Consider the following 23,134-nt stretch of genomic DNA (forward strand, 5'->3'; position numbering starts at 1 on the left):
GGTGGCGCAGTGGTTAGCACACTGGACTCGCATTCGGGAGGACGACGATTCAATCCCGTCTCCGGCCATCCTGATTTAGGTTTTCCGTGATTTCCCTAAATCGTTTCAGGCAAATGCCGGGATGGTTCCTCTGAAAGGGCACGGCCAATTTCCTTCCCTAACCCGAGCTTGCGCTCCGTTTCTAATGTCCTCGTTGTCGACGGGACGTTAAACACTAACCACCACCACCACAGTTTTCATAAAATCTAATATACACATCAAAAACAGGTTTGCATCACCTAGGTTCCGAGAGTTCCAGAACCTGTACAGAAAATTCGAATAGAGATCAACATAAACATCATTTCCGCACTTTTTATTGCTCATGAAAACCACACATTGCATGTTATATCACCATACTGCTAGTCCTTGAGAGATGGTGGTCCAGACTGCTGTACACAATGCTACCTCTAATACACAGTACCACGTCGTCTTGCATTGACGCATGCCTGTATTCGTCGTGGCATACTATCCACAAGTCCATTAAGGCGCTATTGGTACAGATTGTCCCACTCCTCAACGGCGATTCGGCCTAGATCCCTCAAAGTGGTTGGTGGGCCCACGTCGTCCATAAACAGCCCTTTCCAATCAATCCCAGGCATGTTCGATAGGGTTCACGACTGGTGAACATGCTGGCCACTCTAGTCGAGCGATGTCGGTATCCTGGAGGAGGTCATTCACTAGATGTGCACGATGGGGGCGCGAATTGTCGTTCATGTAGACGCATGCCTCGACAGTATACTGCCGATATGGTTGCACTATTAATCGGAGAATGGCATTCACTTATCGTACAGCCGTTACAGCGCCTTCCATGCCCACCAACGGCGTACGTCGTCCCCACATAATGCCACCCCAAAACAGCAGGGAACCTCCACCTTGCTGCACTCACTGGACAGTGTGTCTAAAGCGTTCAGACTGACCGGGTTGCCTCTAAACACGTCTCTGACGATTGTCTGGTTGAAGGCATTTGTGACACTCATCGGTGAAGAGAACGTGATGCTAATCCTGAACGGTCCATGTGGCATGTTGTTGGGTCCACCTGTATCGCGCTGCATGGTGTCGTGGTTGAAAAGATGGAGCTCGCCACGGACGTCGGGAGTGAATTTGCGCACCATGCAGCCTACGTGGCACAGTTTGAATCGTAACACGAGATATTGTGGGTGCAGGAAAAGCATTATTCATGGTGGAGTAGCTGTCAGGGTTCCTCCGAGCCATAATCCGTAGGTAGCGGTCGTCCACTGCAGTAGTAGCCCTTGGGCGGCCTGAGCGAGGCATGTCATCGACAGTTCCTGTCTCTCTGTATCTCCTCCATGTCCGAACAACATCGATTTGGTTCACATCGAGACGCCCTTGTTGAGAGACCTTCCTGGCGCACAGTAACAATGCGGACGCTATCGAACGGCAGTATTGACCGTCTAGGCGTGCTTGAACTATAGACAACACGAGCCGTGTACCTCCTTCCTGGTGGAATGACTGGAACTGATCGGCTGTCGGACCCCCTCCGTCTAATAGGCGCTGCTCGTGCATGGTTGTTTACATCGTTGGGTGGGTTTAGTGACATTTCTGAACAAAGGGACTTTGTCGGTGATAACGATATTCACAGTCAACGTCTATCTTCAGGAATTCTGGGAACCGGGATGATGCAGAACTTTTTTTGATGTGTGTATCTTCCACAAATATCTTCCTAGATGCTGGACGGTTGTGGGAACTCCAATTCTACAACCAGTCGACGTCTGATCTTTTCATTTATTCGCAGGAATGACGCTACATTTGTTTATGGTCTTGTTTTGCGGGTCTTCCTGGATACCGTAAGAGTTCATTAACGAAGTGACTACCCTGTACATAGCTGCAGCGTCTGAGAAATCTGTAGGGTCTCGTTTTTCTTGTGATTACGGTAGTGGTCTTCATCCGTGAATGTCGTGCGAAGTTAACAGCTGCTGGCGCAGTTGCGAGCGTTGGTTCCTGACCACGTGGAGTTACTGGAGGCACGTACTGTGGCAGGGGGGTGCGCCAGCCAGCAGCACGTCACGGCTCCGATACGGAAATGATGGGTGGCTGCAGTCGCTGGGCGCACTGCTAGCTTAACATGGCGACTCTCCCCCACCACGCAGCTCTCTGTGGCTGTGCCCTTGGAAAGTGAACAGTGGCTCCAGTGACAGAGAAGGAAACGTCACCAACTTAACCTAATATTTTACGGAATTAAAAGTACTGTAGCATATATCAGCCCCACCAATCGATCTCGCGTGAAAATTTTGGCCATAATTCTGATAGCACAGTTACGACGTTCTGAGAGTAGAGCTTTTAAAGTTTAGCTTGCACCGGTTGTTTGTCACCCGTTCCGCCCCACTGCCTCCGCCTTGTGACCGAACGCCAAGTACTGGAAAGGGAAGGGCAACTGGAGTCTTGCTACTGGCGTGATGACGAAGGCGAGGGAATATTGTGGTGTCACCGCCAGACACCACACTTGCTAGGTGGTAGCTTAAATCGGCCGCGGTCCATTAGTACATGTCGGACCCGCGTGTCGCCACTGTCAGGATCGCAGACCGAGCGCCACCACAAGGCAGGTCTCGAGAGACGTACTAGCACTCGCCCCAGTTGTACGACGACTTTGCTAGCGACTACACGTACGAAGCCTTTCTCTCATTTGCCGAGAGACAGAATAGCCTTCAGCTAAGTCCATGGCTACGACCTAGCATGGCGCCATTAGTTACTTCATGAATCTAAAGAGTCTCACTTGTATCATCAAGAATGCTGTATACCAAAGGACGATATAAAAGTTAAGTGTTCTAGTAGCTACGTTCTTTTCTTTATCACATTCATCACGTATCCTGTTCCAGACTTCGCGCCAATCGGCGTGTGTGTACGTGTGCCCTTTCGGCTACCCGTCTCTGTGGACTGGCTGCCTTGTCAGTCCACTACAAATATTAAGGCGGGTGGGGTCACAACTGCCGAACGTGTTTTTATATTCTGTTGTAGAACGTTGTTTTACGGAAAAAGTCGTGAAAATAGAACGTAAAATGTCATTATCGCTCACACATACATATTATATTATTTAAAAAGTGCCGGGTGGTCACAACCAGAATGAAACTTGACACTAGGGTCCAGTGTGCGCTGTAATTATCGGATGCTAGCGGAACTTGGTACATATGCTAATGCGTTAACGAGTAGCCGATTTACGTTGGAAATAATTACTTCCAGCTCTGGCCACCAGGTGAAAATCTGGCGCTGCGAATGCAGGAAAAGTTTTTAGAACTGTTTCTATACATAGCTGATTAGGGACAGGCTGTGGGGAGAAGAGGTAAAACAGGTGAGAAATTAATAATGTTGATCTTATTATTAACCTTGAAATAAGACAGTCCCAGCTGTAAAATTCTTTTTATTTTCAGAAAATGACGCGTTTCGCCCTTTTGGTGCATCATTAGGCTGGCCCAAGGGTGAAAAATGACAATAGTGAGAGATGTGTAGATTAAAGTGCGGAAATGGAGTCAATATAAAAACACAAAAGAGGCAAAGCTCCGCGCAGTGCAGACGTCTCTGCAATTAACAGGAACAGTAAAGATAAAATTTCGGATGGAACCATCTTCCTAGTGTCATGGGATGCATAAAAGCATTACAGTACCTGGAATCGGGAATACATTAACAACTACAGAGTCTGCTGGACAGGCAAACTATGACAAACCAAGAAACATTTAAGAAATCTTACGTAGCACGGAGTCAGCCGCATTCCGGCGTACGTAGCATGGAGCGCAGCGTACAGCTGACAAACAGCAGAGCCGGCCAGTGTGGCCGAGCGGTTCTAGGCGCTTCAGTCTGGAACCGCGCGACCGCTACGGTCTCAGGTTCGAATCCTGCCTCGGGCATGGATGTTTGTGATGTCCTTAGGTTAGTTAGGTTTAATTAGTTATAAGTTCTAGGGGACTGATGACCTCAGATGTTAAGTCCCATAGTGCTCAGAGCCATTTGAACCATTTGAACAAACAGCAGATAATGCGGTCGAGAATAGGACACGGCAACCCTCCAAGCCGGCCACAAATTCATAAAGCCATAGAGACAAGATTATACGACCGTAGTAGCATATATTAGAGGTAGATGGCGATGGTTAACCAATGTGCTGACAAAAAGCGATTGCATAACTAAATTACATATGCACATAGGTTCAACAGCACAAAATTAGTACAGGTAAAAGCAGGCCTATAATGGGTAATTTAAAAACATCCTGCCAGGCAGTAAAACTTAAAATGACGCTAAAATATTAGTCAGACTGATAAAAACCAGTGAAAAGATAAGGGGTTAAAGAGGTAGCGTCACATTCACAATAAAAGCTATTGGTGGGTTGGAATAGTATCGTAGTATCATACTTAGACTGGTTACTGCTAACCAATTGATCGTTCAATAAAATACATTTCCCTGTACTGGAGTGTTTCAGAATTTTGACGTTCTCTAAAAGATCAATATTCTTGCACTAAATTCAACATTAATAATCTGGTGATGCCCCAGCAGGCTGAAACGCGTCTTTTCCTGTAGATAAAAAAGACTTTGAACCGAGACTGTCTTATTTTAAGAAATGCATTGCCGGTTGCTGTATCAGGCGCCCAGTATGGAGTGGAACTAATTTCATTATGAACCCTCTTTTATGCAGTTTGTCGATTACGAGCACCTGTGACGTCTACGAGATGCTGCATCTGTAAGACGACGCGACCAGCAGCTGCCCGCAGCAGTTCCGGTTGAATCTGAGAACGTGATCCTGTATGCTGGCCTCCGCATCAGGTAGACACCATACGTTTTTCTAGTGAAGTGTTCATGTAGATACCCCCACAGCCAAAAGTCACACGAATTCAGATAAGGTAATTCCTGTAGGCCATGGATCTGGAAAATCTCTGTGCATAACACTTTCGTGGAATGTTGTACTAAGCAGATCTGTTACTGGGCGAGCGACTTGAGGTGTTGCCCCATCTTTCCCGGAAACAGTGGTTACCACACAGTTGCGCTCTTCCAAAGCAGGAATCAGGTACTGTACAAGAAGGCCTCGATAAGGTGCGGACGTCACGGTACGCCTGACAGGCAGTCTAGATGTACTCTCTGCAAAGAAGAAAGGACCGATTGTGAATCCACATGACACAGTTAATACAGAGAGCGCAATGGCTCTTCGTACTCAACAGGTGGTTCAACAGCACCCGAAATTCGGCGGTACTGTGTATTCACTGTACCCTGTAGCGTAAAATGAACCTAGTCGATCCAGAATATTGCCAGGCCACATGTCATCAGCTACGATTCGTACTAGAAACCGAAGAGCAAATCTAGAACATTGCTGCCGATCGTGAGCCTTCAGCTGCAGCACGGTCTGGATCTTGTATGGGTACCAGTATAAAGTGAGCCGCTAAACTTTCCGTACTATCGACTATTGTCGTGATACTGTACGAGCACCAGAAGTATCCGGCGCTCACGCTGTACGGTCAGTTACAGCAGCAGCGACCTCCGCTAGGATGGGACGCCTACATCTTCCAGGTGCCACACCAAGCCCACCCGTATTTTTCGAATTTCACTATCGCCTTCTTTGCACTGTAGTTGCTGCCTTTCACACAAAGCACTTTTACCAACAGCGTGCGGTACGTTTCCTCAACATCCATGCCGTTCACTCACGTTTGGCTTGTCAGTGTACAGCACCAGATTTGCACGTGGTGGTCAAAACTGGAAATAATTTATTTTCCAGTCTAAATCGATTTCGCATTTACACATTAGCATATCTACCAAGTTTCTTTGCCAGACGATAATTACAGCCTACACTGGAACGTACTTTAATTATAACCACATGGTATATCAGGTTACCTTCCATTCAGAAAGCTGTTGCACTCGGCGACTGTTATATTGACTTGTAAATTATAGATTGCAGCGCCGGCCGCTGTGGCCGAGTGGTTCTAGGCGCTTCAGCCTGGAGACTCGCTACTGCAACGGTCGCAAGTTCGAATCCTGCCTCGGACATGGATCTGTGTGATGTCCTTAGGTTAGTTAGGTTTAAGTAGTTCTAAGTCTAGGGGACTGATGACCTCAGACGTTAAGTCTCATAGTGCTCAGAGCCATTTGAACCATAGATTGCAGCGATCAGTCGTCCTTTATAAATCTTATTGTGCAGATCTAGATTTCGGCTAGACGCTAGCCATTCTTATTGCTAAGAATACAAGAAATACATAGTTAGATGATGTCATAAAAAGTTACAAGTAATTGCTTAACTCATATGGTTTGTATATTACATACTACTATTATTTTCGCTGAATGCGACACTGTAAGAATTTTACTTATGTTTCATTTTATGTAATTCTCATGCAAATTTGGTTTACTTCCATTGAAGTTTATATATGTAGTTCACGTAATGGCGCCATGTAACCAACCAATGAGTTCTCCATACAGGCTGCCTTCCGCAAACAGTAGTATTCAATGAATTGTGGGTGAAGCCCGACCAACAGGGAATTACATTCATTGAGCGAAAATAATACTGGTAAGTAATATAGAAACCATATGAGTTAAGCCATTACTTGTAACTTTTTATGACATCATCTATGTACTTCTCGTATTCTTAGCATTGAGAATGACTAGCTTCTAGCCGAAATCTAGATTTGCACAATAAAATTTAAAAAGAACGACTGATGGCTGCAATCTGTAATTTACAACCACATGGTATATGCAAGGAGGAATGGTAAAATGAATGCTGGACTACACAAAGAATAACTCGAAAACCATGGCCTCCAGCGAAAACGTATCCCAATAGAAAATTTAACTACATTACATTTCCTACAAAAAGGTCCAGTTCATTTTTTTGAAGGACTAATAGTTTACACGTAGCGAGCGAGAGAGTATGAACATTGTGTCGTTTTTTAAGGTACTGCAGGTTACAGGAGACCTATCGGTAGAGGCAGCTGAATCATATTGAATAAACTTAAAGAACTGAAGAATTACCGTGAAATGGAGTCACTTATTTTCGACTAACAATTTAATTATGTCAATCATGCTGAAGGATACCGCATTTCCAGGAAATTTACTTCACTTTAAGAGTGCCACCTTTTCAATCAAAACAACAACAAAAAAGTAACGCACAACAGCGATGTTAATTACTAAACAGCGCTACTCTATTCCTTTATTGACACAGTCGCTCGTTTCACTAATTTATACTGCATTTGTGATTGGCAACATGTAACGTTGCGAGTATGTGGGCGACTTATTCGTCCGCCCATGTCTGATACTGGGGAGGGACGAACTCGTTGCACGGCTTAACGCTAGTCGATCGTTTGCGTCCGATAGGAGCTTAAGTCCAGAGACATCGAGAGCGTCTCCGGAAACGGCTAAGTCCCAAAGCTGGGAGTTTGGACGGCCGATGCTCGCAGTGCCTTTGTGGAGAGTCGGGCACTCTTCACGATGGACAAATTACAGCTCTCTGAGATTCGACAATAACTCACGTCAAATATAACGCAAATCTGAATACATTAATGATCTCAGATACATGATGGGTGTCCAGCGCCACAACAAATTTCGGTTCCTTTAGAACTGCAAGAAGATCATATTTCACAGTGAATAAACATTTTCATAATGAACCTCTGACATGACGATGTTGAACCATTTCATGTGAGTTCAACAAACTGTATCGCAGATGATAGCATTGCACTACAGCTATCCTCCCTGAAAGTTGTGTAGCCGTATCTATTTTATTTATTGATTTACGACGTCTTTTACTTCCCTTTCATTGTGCAACCGTTTGTCAGAAAGTTCTATCCTCCAAATTTGCACAGCAAATGAATACAGTATCAATACCTCATATTTTGTCATACATGTGTATTTATTTACTAAACAGCTTAGTGATTTGCCAGTCAGTTAAATGCTGATCGCCAGTGATGTTAAAAACTGTGCTAATTAACAACTGGTCGTCTCATGTGTTATTGCACACCACAGTAGAAAAGAGAACCGAAAGATACTTCTGTCAAGAAGCCATACATAATTGTTTAAATAATGTTTAATGATAATCTTTATTACTTTAACGTGAGCCCATTTGGACAAGAATACTGGCTTATTTGGGCTCTGAGCACTATGGGACTCAACTGCTGTGGTCATCAGTCCCCTAGAACTTAGAACTACTTAAACCTAACTAACCTAAGGACATCACACACATCCATGCCCGAGGCAGGATTCGAACCTGCGACCGTAGCAGTCGCACGGTTCCGGACTGCGCGCCTAGAACCGCGAGACCACCGCGGCCGGCTCTGGCTTATTTATTTATGGATAAAGCTTTATTTTTAATTATTATAAATTATATGAGTGATACAAAAAATAATATTTCTTAACTTAAATATTGTTGTAAAACATCAGTTTAGTTCGGGAAGTGATCATATTGAATCATATCATGTCGGTAGAGAATGACTACGATATATTGTTGGTGGGGATGGCCATCAGTCAGTGAGAGTCGGAGAGTGGTGGAACACTGCTGGAGTCAACTGGAGGCTGGGACTTTTCCGAGTGAGGAGCTCGAGGGAGCCACTCTGGACACTTTACGCCGACTTCTTGAAGCAGGCAGGCGTGGCTCCAGTAACGCACACGATTCGGTCTTGCAGGCGACTGGTTCTGGGGCTGAACGGCCGCTATCCTACCTTAACTTCTGAAGGGACTGTATATCTCGAGAGATCTGAATGTGCTCCGGAGGAGTACCCTTAACTTTTTCCGCCTGATTTACGGGACTGAGAATGGACAGAGTGCGACCTGCTATTCTTCGTATCGCGCGTGTTAATTTGTGAATCATCACCTGATTTGAGCTGGTGAATCTTTCGTGCATCGTGACCACGAAATGGACTTAAGTTTGACGAGTTTGGTTTGACGATCTTGCTATCGTTCTCGTAACGCTCTCAACGTAATTTTACTGCATTTGATATGGGTATTTTCTGTCTGCATTTTCATTGACTACCGTACGACCACTTCCTGTTTATTTCAGATATCCTTTCTCGCGTAAACATTATACAACATAATTCTCTGTAGTCTTCATCAATAGCAGACGTTACAAGAGAACTTTTGTTATTAAATTATTCGTTTAAGTTTTACTTTCTATTCTAGCCGACGCATAGACTATTTGACTGCACGATCACAGCAACAAATTATTATTTGCAGTTAATTAGCCGCGGGGCAATAAAGCAGACGTGCGCGGCTCAATCCTACGACTACATCGAGCTATTCTTTTTAAACGGAGCCGTGCGTAACCCCAGCAACTAAGGTACACTACTGGCCATTAAAATTGCTACACTACGAAGACGACGTGCTACAGATGCGAAATTTAACCGACAGCATAAAAATGCTGTGATATTCAAATTATTAGCTTTTCAGAGCATTTACACAAGGTTGCGCCGGTGGCGACACCTATAACGTGCTGACATGAGGAAAGTTTCCAACCGGTTTCTCATACACAAACAGCAGTTGACCGGCGTTGCCTAGTGAAACATTGTTGTGATGCCTCATGCAAGGAGGAGAAATGGGTACCATCACGTTTCCGATTTTGATAAAGGTCGGATTGTAGACTATCGCGATTGCGGTTCATAGTATCGCGACATTGCTGCTCGTGTTGGTCGAGATCCAATGACTGTTAGCAGAATATGGAATCGGTGGGTTCAGGAGGGTAATAGGGAACGCCGTGCTGGATCCCAACGGCCTCTTATCATTAGCAGTCGAGATGACAGGCATATTATCCGCATGGCTGTAACGGATCGTGCAGGCACGTCTCGATCCATGAGTCAACAGATGGGGACGTTTGCAAGACAACAACCATCTGCACGAACAGTTCGAAGACGTTTGCAGCAGCATGGACCGTGGCTGCGGTTACCCTTGACGCTGCATCACACAGAGGAGCGCCTGTGATGGCGTACTCTATGACGAACCTGGGTGCACGAATGGCAAAACGTCATTTTTTCGGATGAATCCAGGTTCTGGTCGCATCCGTGTTTGGCGACATCGCGGTGAACGCACATTGGAAGCGTGTATTCGTGATCGCCATACTGGCGTATCACCCGGCGTGATGGTATGGGATGCCATTGGTTACACGTCTTGGTCAGCTGTTGTTCGCAATGACGGCACTTTGAACAGTGGACGTTACATTTCAGATGTGTTACGACGCGTGGCTCTACCCTTCATTCTATCCCTGCGAAACCCTACATTTCAGCAGGATAATGCACGATCTCATGTTGCAGGTCCTGTACGGGCCTTACTGGATACAGAAATTGTTCGACTCCTGCCCTGGCCAGCATATTCTCGAGATCTCTCACCAATTGAAAACGTCTGGTTACGGTGGCCGAGCAACTGGTTCAAACGGTTCAAATGGCTCTGAGCACTATGGGACTTAACTTCTGAGGTCATCAGTCCCCTAGAGCTTAGAACTACTTAAACCTAACCTAAGGACATCACACACATGCATGCCCCAGGCAGGATTCGAACCTGCGACCGTAGCAGTCGCGCGGTTCCAGACTGTAGCGCCTAGAACCGCTCGGCCACTCGGGCCGGCCCGAGCAACTGGCTCGTCACAATATGCCTGTGACTACTCTTGATGAACTGTGGTGTGTTGACGCTCCATGGGCAGCTGTACCTGTAGGCCTACACGCCATTCAAGCTCTATTTGACTCAATGGTCAGGCGTATCAAGGCCGTTATTACGGCCAGAGGCGGTTGCTCTGGCTACTGATTTCTCAGGATCTATGCACCCAAATTGCGTGAAAATGTAATCACATGTCAGGTGTAGTATAATATTTGTGTCCAACGAATACCCATTTATCATCTGCATTTCTTCTTGGTGTAGCAATTTGAATGGCCAGTATTGTACGAGGAAGCGTAGGTGAAGACGTAGTTGGTTTTCTCGTATGGACTGCTGTTTGGAGGAGCAACTACACTAGCAGCAACCGTTAGGTACCGTCACAAAAATAAACTTGATCAAATAAAGTTGATCTCTGTCGTCAACCACTGATTAGAAACCGCTCAAGTTACATAATAAACAGAGCAATATCGCTACTCGATTTACCGACATTATGAAAATTCCCCTCTCGTCATTTCCGCTCGGCGCTCCTTTGCTCCCTGGCTTTAGGAAATTGCGAGTGACATCTGGTGCTTGCGAATGTTTAAAAGGTGTACTCTCGAGGGGTCATTCCGCGCCATCATAATTATGGTGCGAAATTTCGTGCGGGATCGGTTGCTGGGGCTAACGTGTTGCCGGTGTGACTGGTTGGAGGTGTTCCGGCGCCGGCTCGAGGCCGCTACCCACCTGAGTCCGGGGAGACGGGAGCCCCGCCGGCCAGCAGCGTGCTGTGGCGCACGGCGCGCGGCGGGCTGCGCAGCTCCGACGTCAGCGACGACGTGATGCTGGGCAGGCGGATGTCCAGGTGCGAGCCCTTCTCCGTCACGATCTGCGGGCACGTCCCAAGTCACCACAGTTCATATTCCCTCAAGGCGACACCTCTGACATAGGGCCCCCGCGTACTAGTCACCGTCCATTCCGTTCAAATTTCTGGTATACGAGTACGCAGGACTGGGCCAGAAATGAAAATGACAGGAGGAGGAGCTCCATGTGACCAAGGGTTTACAGAAAATAGTATTCTCGACGACCGTGATGTTGACACGGGCTCCGTGCAGCGGATGGCACAGCGGAAGTAGCATAGTAATCCAGCGGTCAATTTCTACGTTCCTTACATTGCAAATAAACCTAAACAATGCTCAGTATACACCGAGGTGACTAAAGTCATGCGCTACCTCGTAATATCCTGTCGGATTAACTTAAGGGGCTCCGGAAAGGCTCAAAATCATGAAAAGTTCAATTTTTACTTTTTTGCGTTTTATGAATCTGCAGACTATTACCTTTTAATAGATATATAATTTATTCAATTCCGAAGACTACAACTATTTTTAAATTTTTTTTTGAAATGTGTTCTACATGGGCGTGACCCACTGTGGCGCTGTTAAACTGCTGTCAAATGGTGTTATTATTAACGTCCGTGTTCATCAGGTACATTTTAGTGATGTGAGATAAAGTATGTGTTGTGGCTAACCTGTGATGGTTCAATATATATCGCTGGTGTGATTGTCGATTGTTTCATGTTTATTTACTCTGTCGTTATCTCGAAAATATTCGTAATTAATTCTGTTTCTTGAGTCTCTGTTTTGTTGAAGTATAATAATGAGTAAAAGAAAAGTTATTAGAAATCCTCTGAAGGCTTTTAAGAAAATGAGAAATGTTGGAAAGCCAAAGGTATTTAGAAATATGGGAATGAAGATAGGTTCTAACATGGTACGAGCGATGCTCGCTTTAGACAAGGAACGCCTTCGGGCTGCAGACAGGGCTGTAAAGAATCTAGAAATACAAGCAAGAGTAAACAGGAGGAGGAACAAGAGGAAGCTGGAGGAGGAGTTTGCAGAGGATGAAGATAATCCATCCTATGGACCTGGAATGCACTAAAAAGTTAATCCAATCTTTGTCGCTCGATTCCCAAAACTTTTATTTTCTCATACTAATTACATGTTTTCTAAGGATCTTCCAAACATATTTGTTTCAAACTTTCAGTAAATGTTACACAGTACCTTCTGCATAATTTAACACAGCCTTTTTCCAAAAAACTGTATATTTTTGAATATATAAATAAAAAACTGCAAAAAAATGTTGTGAATTTTCATTACAATTGAAAAAAAAATCATCTTTAATAACTGAACTAAAATTTTGTAAAATCCCTGTGTTAAGTTGTAGCCCATATTCCAATAAATAATCTGTAAAAAGTTCAACTTCCTACCTCAAATACTTTGTGAGGAAAGATGTAATTTATAAGCGTTATTTTAACATTGCAAGTATAGGGCGTTCCGGAGCCCCTTAAACCGGCGTAGTGAAGCAGTTCGACATGGCAGGGACTCAAAAAGTCGTTAGAAGTACCCTATAGAAATACCGAGCCATGCTACCTATATTGACGTTCATAATTCCTAAAATGTTGAATTAGCATGATTTTCTATAGAAATTGACCTCTCGATCATCCCCCATTAATGGAGTTCACGTCGGGTGATCTCGTTGCTCAAATCATTCCTTCTGATTGTCCAGAACGTTCTTTAAACCAGTCGCGAAAAGTTTTCGCCCGGTGACATAGCTCATTGTCAGCCATAAAATTACCATCGTTCTTTGTGAACATGGACTTCACGAATGGCTGAAAACGGTCTCCAACTAACCAAACACAACCATTTCCAGTCAATTATCGGTTCAGTTGGACCAGAAGTCCATTCCATGTAAACACACTCCACACCTTTGTCGAGCCACCGCCAGACTGACAACTTCAGTCCACTGCTTTGTGGGTCTGCGCCAGACTCGAAGACTGCACTTGCCAACAGAAATCGGGGATCACTGACCAGACCAAGGTTTTCCAGTTGTCTAGGGTTCGAACGACGTAGTCACGAGACCAGGTGAGGAGCTGCAGGCGATGTCGTGATGGTAGCAAGGGCACTCACATAGATCTCACAAACGCCAGTTTTCCCCGTACTGTTCTAACGGGTACGTTAGGCAAATGTCCTACAATCGTTTCTGCAGCTGTTTTAGGTAGTGTTACTTGTCTGTTAGCACTGACAACACTACGCAGACGACGCTGTTCTCGGCTAGTTGAGTTAAGGCCATCCGCCACTGAGTTGTTCGTGGCGAGAGGAAGTGCATGGAATTTGCTATTTTCGGCACACTCTTAACACTGTGGGTTTTGGGAACATTGAATTCTCCCACCATTTTCCGAAATATATTATCCTGTACACCTAGCTCCAACTACCATTCCGTCTTCAAAGCCTGTTAACGGCCGTCGTGCGGCCATAATGACGGCGGTAACCTTTCCACTTGAATCACCGCAGTACACGTGAGAGCTCCGCCAATGCACTGCCCTTTTATACCTTGTCCACGCGATGTTACTGCGATCTGTACATGTGCTATAGTTTCGTCGCTAACGTGTACGTAGCCTTCAAAATGTAACGGAGGTGTGTTCCAAGCACAGAGCAGTCACTGAGTTTCTTTTGGCAGAATACCAGAGCCTCGCAGATTTCCATAGGTGCTTGCAGAATGTTTACGGAGACCTACTAATGAACAAAGAGCACGGCGAGTCACTGCGCGAGGCGCCTGTCATCATCGCACAAGGTCGCGCAAACCTGTGCTATCTCCCGCCTGCCGCACAGAGCTGTGACTCGTGGATACTCCCATTCTAGGTGATTGACGAATCTCAACCAAACACCTGGATGCACAACTGAGCGTCTCTGCTGATAGTGCTGACACACTCGTCCACCAGTTGTGGTACTCAAAGGTCTGTGCCCGCTGCGTTCTTCGCCACCTAGTAGAAGTTCATAAACAGCAATCGTAGACGATCTGTGCGGAACCGCTTGCAGCGTTTCGAGGCTGAACGTGACAATTTTACGTCTAACATTTTTACAGGCGATGAAACAAGTGTTCATCACTTCGAACAGGACACAAAACGGCAGTCAGTAGAGGTGCCCCACACCACCTCTCCTTCGAAGGAAAAGTTGAATGAAATCTGCACCCTCTGCCGGTAAAGTTATGCCGATTGTCCAGTAGTTGTTCTGTTTTATGTTCTTCCTCATTATGCAACGATCAACTCTGAAGTATGTTGTGCTTCTCCCAGGAAATTCAAGAAACTGCTTTTAGGTGTTTGTCGCCACAAAAATGCAAACGAAATTCTCCTTCTCTTAGACATCGCCTCACTTAAATCTGCCCACAAAACTTCAGTGAACTGTTCTTCCTCATCCAACCTACAGCCTAGATCTCGCACCTTCCGACTTCAGTCTGTTTGGCTCAACGATGGATGCACTCCACGGGAAGCAGTACGCGGACGGAGGGGAGGTTACTGATGCAGTAAGAGGTCGACGAGTATAGTGGAGCCATGCGGCGATACAGGATCTCCCAGCTGTGCGTCGAACTGGACACGGATAGTGTTGAGAAGTGGTGTTTTGTAGCCAAAAGAGTGGGGAGTAGTATGGTGTATTTTAATCCTGAATAAAGCCAACATGCTTTCAGAAAAAGTTGCATTTCTTACTGAATGCCCCTCGCAAAAAAAAAAAAAAAAAAAAAAAAAAAAAAAAAAAAAAAAAAACTGGTGAAGTAGTAGTTTTGTTGTAACCTTCAACAGCTCATAAAAGCCTCATTTTTACAGTTACATGCTTATTTTAAAGCTTCTGTGGAAAAACAAACTTGGTTCACATTCGTAACATAAGGTACGCTCTCATCACACAGTTTGGCAGCAAAGCACGCGCTTAACGAATCATTTCGTCAAATACTGGCGAGAATAGCTGGCGGTGTACAGATAAGTGTATCTTTGTGCAGTCTTCTCCGTATATGATTTCTTTCTCTCTCTCGGTGAGACAAGATCAGTTTTGAAGCTTATCAATCAAATTCTTTACCTAGCGAGAAAAACCGATATCGCAGGATTGCACTAGCTCTGTGCGTTTGAGAGAGGGGAGGTGGGGAATCATATTAATAGTGCACTGTGGCAGTCCTTCTTCATCTTGAAAAATCTCATCGTATTATTATGAATTCGTTTATCTTCCCTATGACTCAATGAACAGAAGAAATTTATTCTCCTGCACGTAGGGATTCATCAAGTCAGCCAAAAACCTGTCGTATAAGGCTGTTGTAGTTTTCCCCGATTTTGGGAAAGTAATGACGACATTCCTGTATTTTGGCGCATATGCATCCACCGTTATTTGAATCCTCACTCCATAACAAACAGTACTTTCTTCTAGGTATGCGTAGAATGTTGTCAATAATTATCCAGAGATGTTTATGGCTTACTGCGCTGTATGCAAATGGGTTACTTCGTTCATATTTCGCTTCATTTGCAGTGTAAGCAACGTAAAAATAGAACACTAAAAATACGTTTCTGTACAGTGACTCGAATCTGCAACCCGTGAATCATTGTTCTGTGCTTTCTCCGCTGCGCCAACTGCTTCCTTAAAACAGACCAACCTAAGTAGCTCATGCCTCGCCCAACCGGCGCCAAAAAAACAATTTTTCTTCTAAAAGTCTGCCCACTTGGAGTTCCTACTTCTGTAATTTTCATTCATGCTTAATATACCATACATTTATACTAAGTCGTTGATGACGAATAGGAGCGGTTCCCTTCTCGGTTTTGGAGTTTTGTCTGCATTCTGTTTCAGGTGATAATGAAATAGATGTGTCAGGACCATTTACCAACTCTGTTGTAACATCTGCAAATTTTGTATATGGACATGACCAAGGCCACCAACCAGCCACGTTACGTGATTCCAGGCTTCCTAAATCATTGGGGAGAAGCTTTTAACCTTTGTTTGGAATGATTGGCTCATCCAGTTATTTTACAAGTATGTCTGACCAGCCAGCCAAGTTCGTTTGGAAACCGTCATCATACTTCATCGTTTGAAGAGAAATTTTTTGCAAAGAGTGTATGGCTAATGGTAGCTTTCGATTTTGTACAGTTGAATGTGACTGCATGTGGGAATGAATAACTGAGACAGATTACAACAAAGGTTTGTCTCTAAATTCAAAGCTTACTGATATCATAATATGTCAGTAATACTCACCTAGCATATCCTGTTCTAGTTCAGCCACAGGCATATTCTAACCCCTTTTTTTTTTTTTTTTTTTTTTTTTTTTTTTTTTTTTTTTTTGTGGTCATCAGTCTACTGACTGATTTGATACGGCCCGCCACGAATTCCTTTCCTGTGCTAACCTCTTCACCTCAGAGTAGCACTTGCAACCTACGTCCTCAATTATTTGCTTGACGTATTCCAATCTCTATCTTCCTCTGCAGTTTTTGCCCTCTACAGCTCCCTCTAGTACCATGGAAGTCATTCCCTCATGTCTTAGCAGATGTCCTATCATCCTGTCCCTTCTCCTTATCAGTGTTTTCCACATATTCCTTTCCTCTCCGATTCTGCGTAGAACCTCCTCATTCCTTACCTTATCAGTCCACCTAATTTTCAACATCCGTCTATAGCACCACATCTCAAATGCTTCGATTCTCTTCTGATCCGGTTTTCCCACAGTCCATGGTTCACTACCATACAATGCTGTACTCCAGACTTACATCCTCAGAAATTTCTTCCTCAAATTAAGGCCGGTATTTGATATTAGTAGACTTCTCATGGCCAGAAATGCCTTTTTTGCTATAGCGAGTCTGCTTTTGATGTCCTCCTTGCTCCGTCCGTCATTGGTTATTTTACTGCCTAGGTAGCAGAATTCCTTAACTTCATTGACTTCGTGACCATCAATCCTGATGTTAAGTTCCTCGCTGTTCTCATTTCTACTACTTCTCATTACCTTCGTCTTTCTCCGATTTACTCTCAAACCATACTGTGTACTCATTAGACTGTTCATTCCGTTCAGCAGATCATTTAATTCTTCTTCACTTTCACTCAGGATAGCAATGTCATCAGCGAATCGTATCATTGATATCCTTTCACCTTGTATTTTAATTCCACTCCTGAACCTTTCTTTTATTTCCATCATTGCTTCCTCGATGTACAGATTGAAGAGTAGGGGCGAAAGGCTACAGCCTTGTCTTACACCCTTCTTAATACGAGCACTTCGTTCTTGATCGTCCACTCTTATTATTCCCTCTTGGTTGTTGTACATATTGTATATGACCCGTCTCTCCCTATAGCTTACCCCTACTTTTTTCAGAATCTCGAACAGCTTGCACCATTTTATATTGTCGAACGCTTTTTCCAGGTCGACAAATCCTATGAAAGTGTCTTGATTTTTCTTTAGCCTTGCTTCCATTATTAGCCGTAACGTCAGAATTGCCTCTCTCGTCCCTTTACTTTTCCTAAAGCCAAACTGATCGTCACCTAGCGCATTCTCAATTTTCTTTTCCATTCTTCTGTATATTATTCTTGTAAGCAGCTTCGATGCATGAGCTGTTAAGCTGATTGTGCGATAATTCTCGCACTTGTCAGCCCTTGCCGTCTTCGGAATTGTGTGGATGATGCTGTTCCGAAAGTCAGATGGTATGTCGCCAGACTCATATATTCTACACACCAACGTGAATAGTCGTTTTGGTGCCACTTCCCCCAATGATTTTAGAAATTCTGATGGAATGTTATCTATCCCTTCTGCCTTATTTGACCGTAAGTCCTCCAAAGCTCTTTTAAATTCCGATTCTAATACTGGATCCCCTATCTCTTCTAAATCGACTCCTGTTTCTTCTTCTATCACATCAGACAAATCTTCACCCTCATAGAGGCTTTCAATGTATTCTTCCCACATATCTGCTCTCTCCTCTGCATTTTTAACAGTGGAATTCCCGTTGCACTCGTAATGTTACCACAGTTGCTTTTAATGTCACCAAAGGTTGTTTTGACTTTCCTGTATGCTGAGTCTGTCCTTCCGACAATCATATCTTTTTCGATGTCTTCACATTTTTCCTGCAGCCATTTCGTCTTAGCTGCCCTGCACTTCCTATTTATTTCATTCCTCAGCGACTTGTATTTCTGTATTCCTGATTTTCCCGGAACATGTTTGTACTTCCTCCTTTCATCAATCAACTGAAGTATTTCTTCTGTTACCCATGGTTTCTTCGCAGCTACCTTCTTTGTACCTATGTTTTCCTTCCCAACTTCTGTGATGGCCCTTTTTAGAGATGTCCATTCCTCTTCAACTGTACTGCCTACTGCGCTATTCCTTATTGCTGTATCTATAGCGCTAGAGAACTTCAAACGTATCTCGTCATTCCTTAGTACTTCCGTATCCCTCTTCTTTGCGTATTGATTCTTCCTGACTAATGTCTTGAACTTCAGCCTACTCTTCATCACTACGATATTGTGATCTGAGTCTATATCTGCTCCTGGGTACGCCTTACAACCCAGTATCTGATTTCTGAATCTCTGTCTGACCATGATGTAATCTAATTGAAATCTTCCCGTATCTCCCGGTCTTTTCCAAGTATACCTCCTCCTCTTGTTATTCTTGAACAGGGTATTCGCTATTACTAGCTGAAACTTGTTACAGAACTCAGTCTTTCTCCTCTTTCACTCCTTGTCCCAAGCCCATATTCTCCTGTAACCTTTTCTTCTACTCCTTCCCCTACAACTGCATTCCAATCGCCCATAACTATTAGATTTTCGTCCCCCTTTACATACTGCATTACCCTTTCAATATCCTCATACACTTTCTCTATCTGTTCATCTTCAGCTTGCGACGTCGGCATGTATACCTGAACTATCGTTGTCGGTGCTGGTCTGCTGTCGATTCTGATTAGAACAAACCGGTCACTGAACTGTTCACAGTAACGCACCCTCTTCCCTACCTTCCTATTCATAACGAATCCTACACCTGTTATACCATTTTCTGCTGCTGTTGATATTACCCGATACTCATCTGACCAGAAATCCTTGTCTTCCTTCCACTTCACTTCACTGACCCCTACTATATCTAGATTGAGCATTTGCATTTCCCTTTTCAGATTTTCTAGTTTCCCTGCCACGTTCAAGCTTCTGACATTCCACGCCCCGACTTGTAGAACGTTATCCTTTCGTAGATTATTCAATCTTTTTCTCATGGTAACCTCCCCCTTGGCAGTCCCCTCCCGGAGATCCGAATGGGGGACTATTCCGGAATCTTTTGCCAATGGAGAGATCATCATGATACTTCTTCAATTACAGGCCACATGTCCTGTGAATACACGTTACGTGTCTTTAATGCAGTGGTTTCCATTGCCTTCTGCATCCTCATGTCGTTGATCATTGCTGATTCTTCCGCCTTTAGGGACAATTTCCCACCCCTAGGACAAGAGAGTGCCCTGAACCTCTATCCGCTCCTCCGCCCTCTTTGACAAGGTCGTTGACAGAATGAGGCTGACTTCTTATGCCGGAAGTCTTCGACCGCCAATGCTGATTATTTATCAAAATTTAGGCAGTGGCGGGGATCGAACACGGGACCGAAGACGTTTTGATTGTGAATCAAAGACGCTACCCCTAGACCACGGATCTACCCTAACCATATCAGAGGAAATGCGAGATTCTCTGTGGATAGCTTATTTTAAATGGTTAACGACTGAACTGCGGCAGACGACGCGTTTTACAGCCATGAATTTAAACTTATGTCCTAAGCTACTCACAATCTCGTGATGTGCAATGTATCCGAGGAAACGGTGCCCAACAGTCTGCGGCGGAATTAAAATCACGATCGCTTTTTCCACGACGATTAAAGCCAACCTCTAAGAGTAAACTCAAGACAGAAAAATTTCAGTTTCAGGGGTAAGAAACGAACTGTAATTTCTCAAGTATCCTTACACTGGCTACACGAACTGCCACTTTACCAACCGATGAGTAGCGGTGTTTGGCACTTGCTTGAAGATTATATGCAATACTGGCAGATTCCAAATGGCAAAAGAAAGATAGGAAGAAAAATAATGGCAAATAAAAAAGTGAATACAACAGTGAAAATGATGTGGCAAAGTAGGTATTAAAATGTAAAAAAAGGAATTACATTTAAATCAATTACATGAAGAAAAATAATAATTAAACTCTTTTATGAGATTTAGAAATAAAAATATTTCGCTGTCTCAAAGAGTTCCGAATCTGCGAACTTTAAAAGAACAAGTTCATGTGCAACTACTACACTCCGACAATACCACTTTTCAAGTTGTTATTTTTATCACTCACACTCCTGTAGCAAATGTCAGCTGATATCTGTGATTGTGATAACTGTATATGTGACGCTGAACCGCATCTTGTTCGGAAGGATTCAATAGCGTTTGGTTAGCGCTGTGTACGAAACGTGTGTATATCGTTAGCATCATTGTGTATGTGTGTGTGTGTGTGTGTGTGTGTGTGTGTGTGTGTGTGTGTGTGTGTGTTTTGTTTTATGGTTATCACGTGTGATGAAATGCGAAATGAAGAGGCACATCCAGGATTCGGTATCCTAACGCAACAAGAAAGTCAGTCGGACAAGGTGAATTGGCAGTTTGGCAATGGCTAGCAGTTCGTTCGGGCGTGACGTCGAGCGCTCTGATTGGAGGAAACCAGCTACAACGAGTAGTCAACTATCAAGTAATTGTAGCAAGTCTATACTGCCTGTCTCATCGCGTAATAGACAACAGTGTCGAAAAATTTTATGCCTACATACGTTGAAACTGACGTCTGTCACTATTCCATTCCCGACTCCTAGTTTTTTAGCTCAAAGAACTCAGTTTGTCGCCCAATACCAGCCTCACAATTTCACTCTGAAGGATAGGAACACCTCGTATATTGAAGGTTTCTTTCTTTTGCTACACTGCTGGCCACCGTAAATGCAACACCAAGAAAGACAAGAGGTAGCACAACAAAATTTATTTTGTAGATAACATGTTGACCAAGTATCAAATGATTACGTTTACAGACGCCTGTGACATGTGGTTCCTGCCAGAATCAGTAGCCAGAGTAGCCGCCATTGTTGGAGATCACCGCTGCCACACGTCTCGGCATTGAGTCAAAGAGAGGTTGGATGTGTCCCTGGGGTACAGCAGCCCAAGCAGCTTCCACACGTTGCCAAAGATCATCTGGTGTGGCAGCTGGGGATGTAATCTGGGTCACTCGTTGAGCAACCATGGACCACATGTTTTCTATCGGCGAAAAATCCGGAGAGCGAGGCGGCCAGGGAAGCAATTCAATCTGGTTATTGACGAAGAACCTTTGGACAGTGCGTGCCACATGTGGTCGCGCATTATCCTGTTGAAATATGGCTGTGGCCGAGCCCTGAAGGTAAGGAAGGACAACTGGCTCCAGCACCTCGGATATGTAGCGCCGGCTATTTAAAGTACCGGCAATGCGTACTAGAGGCGTGCGAGAGTAATATCCAATACCGCCCCATACCATAATACCCGGTGCAAGACCAGTGTGGCAGTGCATAATGCAGCTGTCCAGCATCCTCTCTCCACGGTGTCTCCACACTCGAATCCGACCATCGTGGTGCTGCAGACAGAAGCGTGCCTCGTCAGTAAAGACAACGTCATTCCATTCTGCCGTCCACATCCGTCTGTCATCACACCATTGGCGATGGAGACGTCTGTGGTTCTGCGTCAATGGTAGACGAAGCAATGGACGTCTTGCGGACAGACCAGTCTGCTGTAAACGGCGTCGAATGGTACGCGCAGACACTGGATGATGCGTTACAGACGCAATGTGCTGTGCTATGGCTCGGGATGTCACTGAGCGATCCGTCACTGTCATGCGCACAATTTGCCTATCAGCACGTGCAGTGGTGCACCGAGGTGAATGCGATCGTCCACGTCGGTCCGTCGTACCCTCCTGCATCCAACGGTCACATATCCGCATTACAGTTGTTTGGTTTCGTCCAACACGACTAGCGATTTCTCTGTATGATAATCCACAATCTCGGTATGCCACTATCCTTCCTCTGTCGAACTCGGATACTTGATCAAACGATGTTCGCTGTTGTCTACGAGACATAACTGATCGTCTTGTGAAACAACCACAAGGTAAACACACGTGCCGAACGTACACTCGTCGAAATCGCCAAGCCTTAAATGGCGCTATGAGGTGGCGCCACAGGCGCGCGTGATGTGTGTCTGCGCTGAAATTCTAATCAGTTGCATATCTCATCGCTGCAAACCCATGGTGTAAATTTCACTTGATTCGGATGCTTCCTTCAGGGTGTTGCATTTACGGTGGCCAGCAGTGTATTTTGTCCTATCGACCACGTAAATAACTGTTTTCCTAATGTTCTAATCATTCGATTAGAGTGCTGTTTCTAAACTTCTGACCACTTTACCCCAGTTTTCTTTTTTTTTGTGTGTTTCTAAAGCGATGTGAATCTAAAATTTTCATTCGAAACGTATCCTTCAGCCTCCATCAATTTCATACCACTTCTTGTTTTTCCGTTGAAGCCAATTTCCCATGGGGAGTTCTTCACCGATTGATGAGCTGAAAACTCTCTTGCATATGATTTTCTCATTCATCCGAACCAGAAGGCAGTATAACATAATCCTACGTTATGTTATCGTTACATTTACTTGTTCCGTTTTCTTGTTCAGGTCTTCGTTAGTCATGTTACTGTATTCACCGTTGTATTTACCAGCCCTATGTTTTTCTCAGGA

The 23,134-nt window shown here is 44.4% G+C and overlaps 1 protein-coding gene across 1 annotated transcript in view; it reads right to left on the minus strand.

The window, feature by feature from the left end:
- Positions 1–23,134, minus strand: part of LOC126203701 (popeye domain-containing protein 3-like) — a 282,280-nt gene that overhangs the window by 19,971 nt on the left and 239,175 nt on the right. Inside the window, exon 8 of the mRNA XM_049938071.1 lies at positions 11,308–11,449. Within this exon, the coding sequence (XP_049794028.1) occupies positions 11,308–11,449 (142 nt within the window). The remainder of the gene's footprint in view (positions 1–11,307; positions 11,450–23,134) is intronic.

This window comes from Schistocerca nitens, chromosome 9 (assembly GCF_023898315.1).
Source record: "Schistocerca nitens isolate TAMUIC-IGC-003100 chromosome 9, iqSchNite1.1, whole genome shotgun sequence".
NCBI classification, from domain to species: Eukaryota; Metazoa; Arthropoda; class Insecta; order Orthoptera; family Acrididae; genus Schistocerca; species Schistocerca nitens.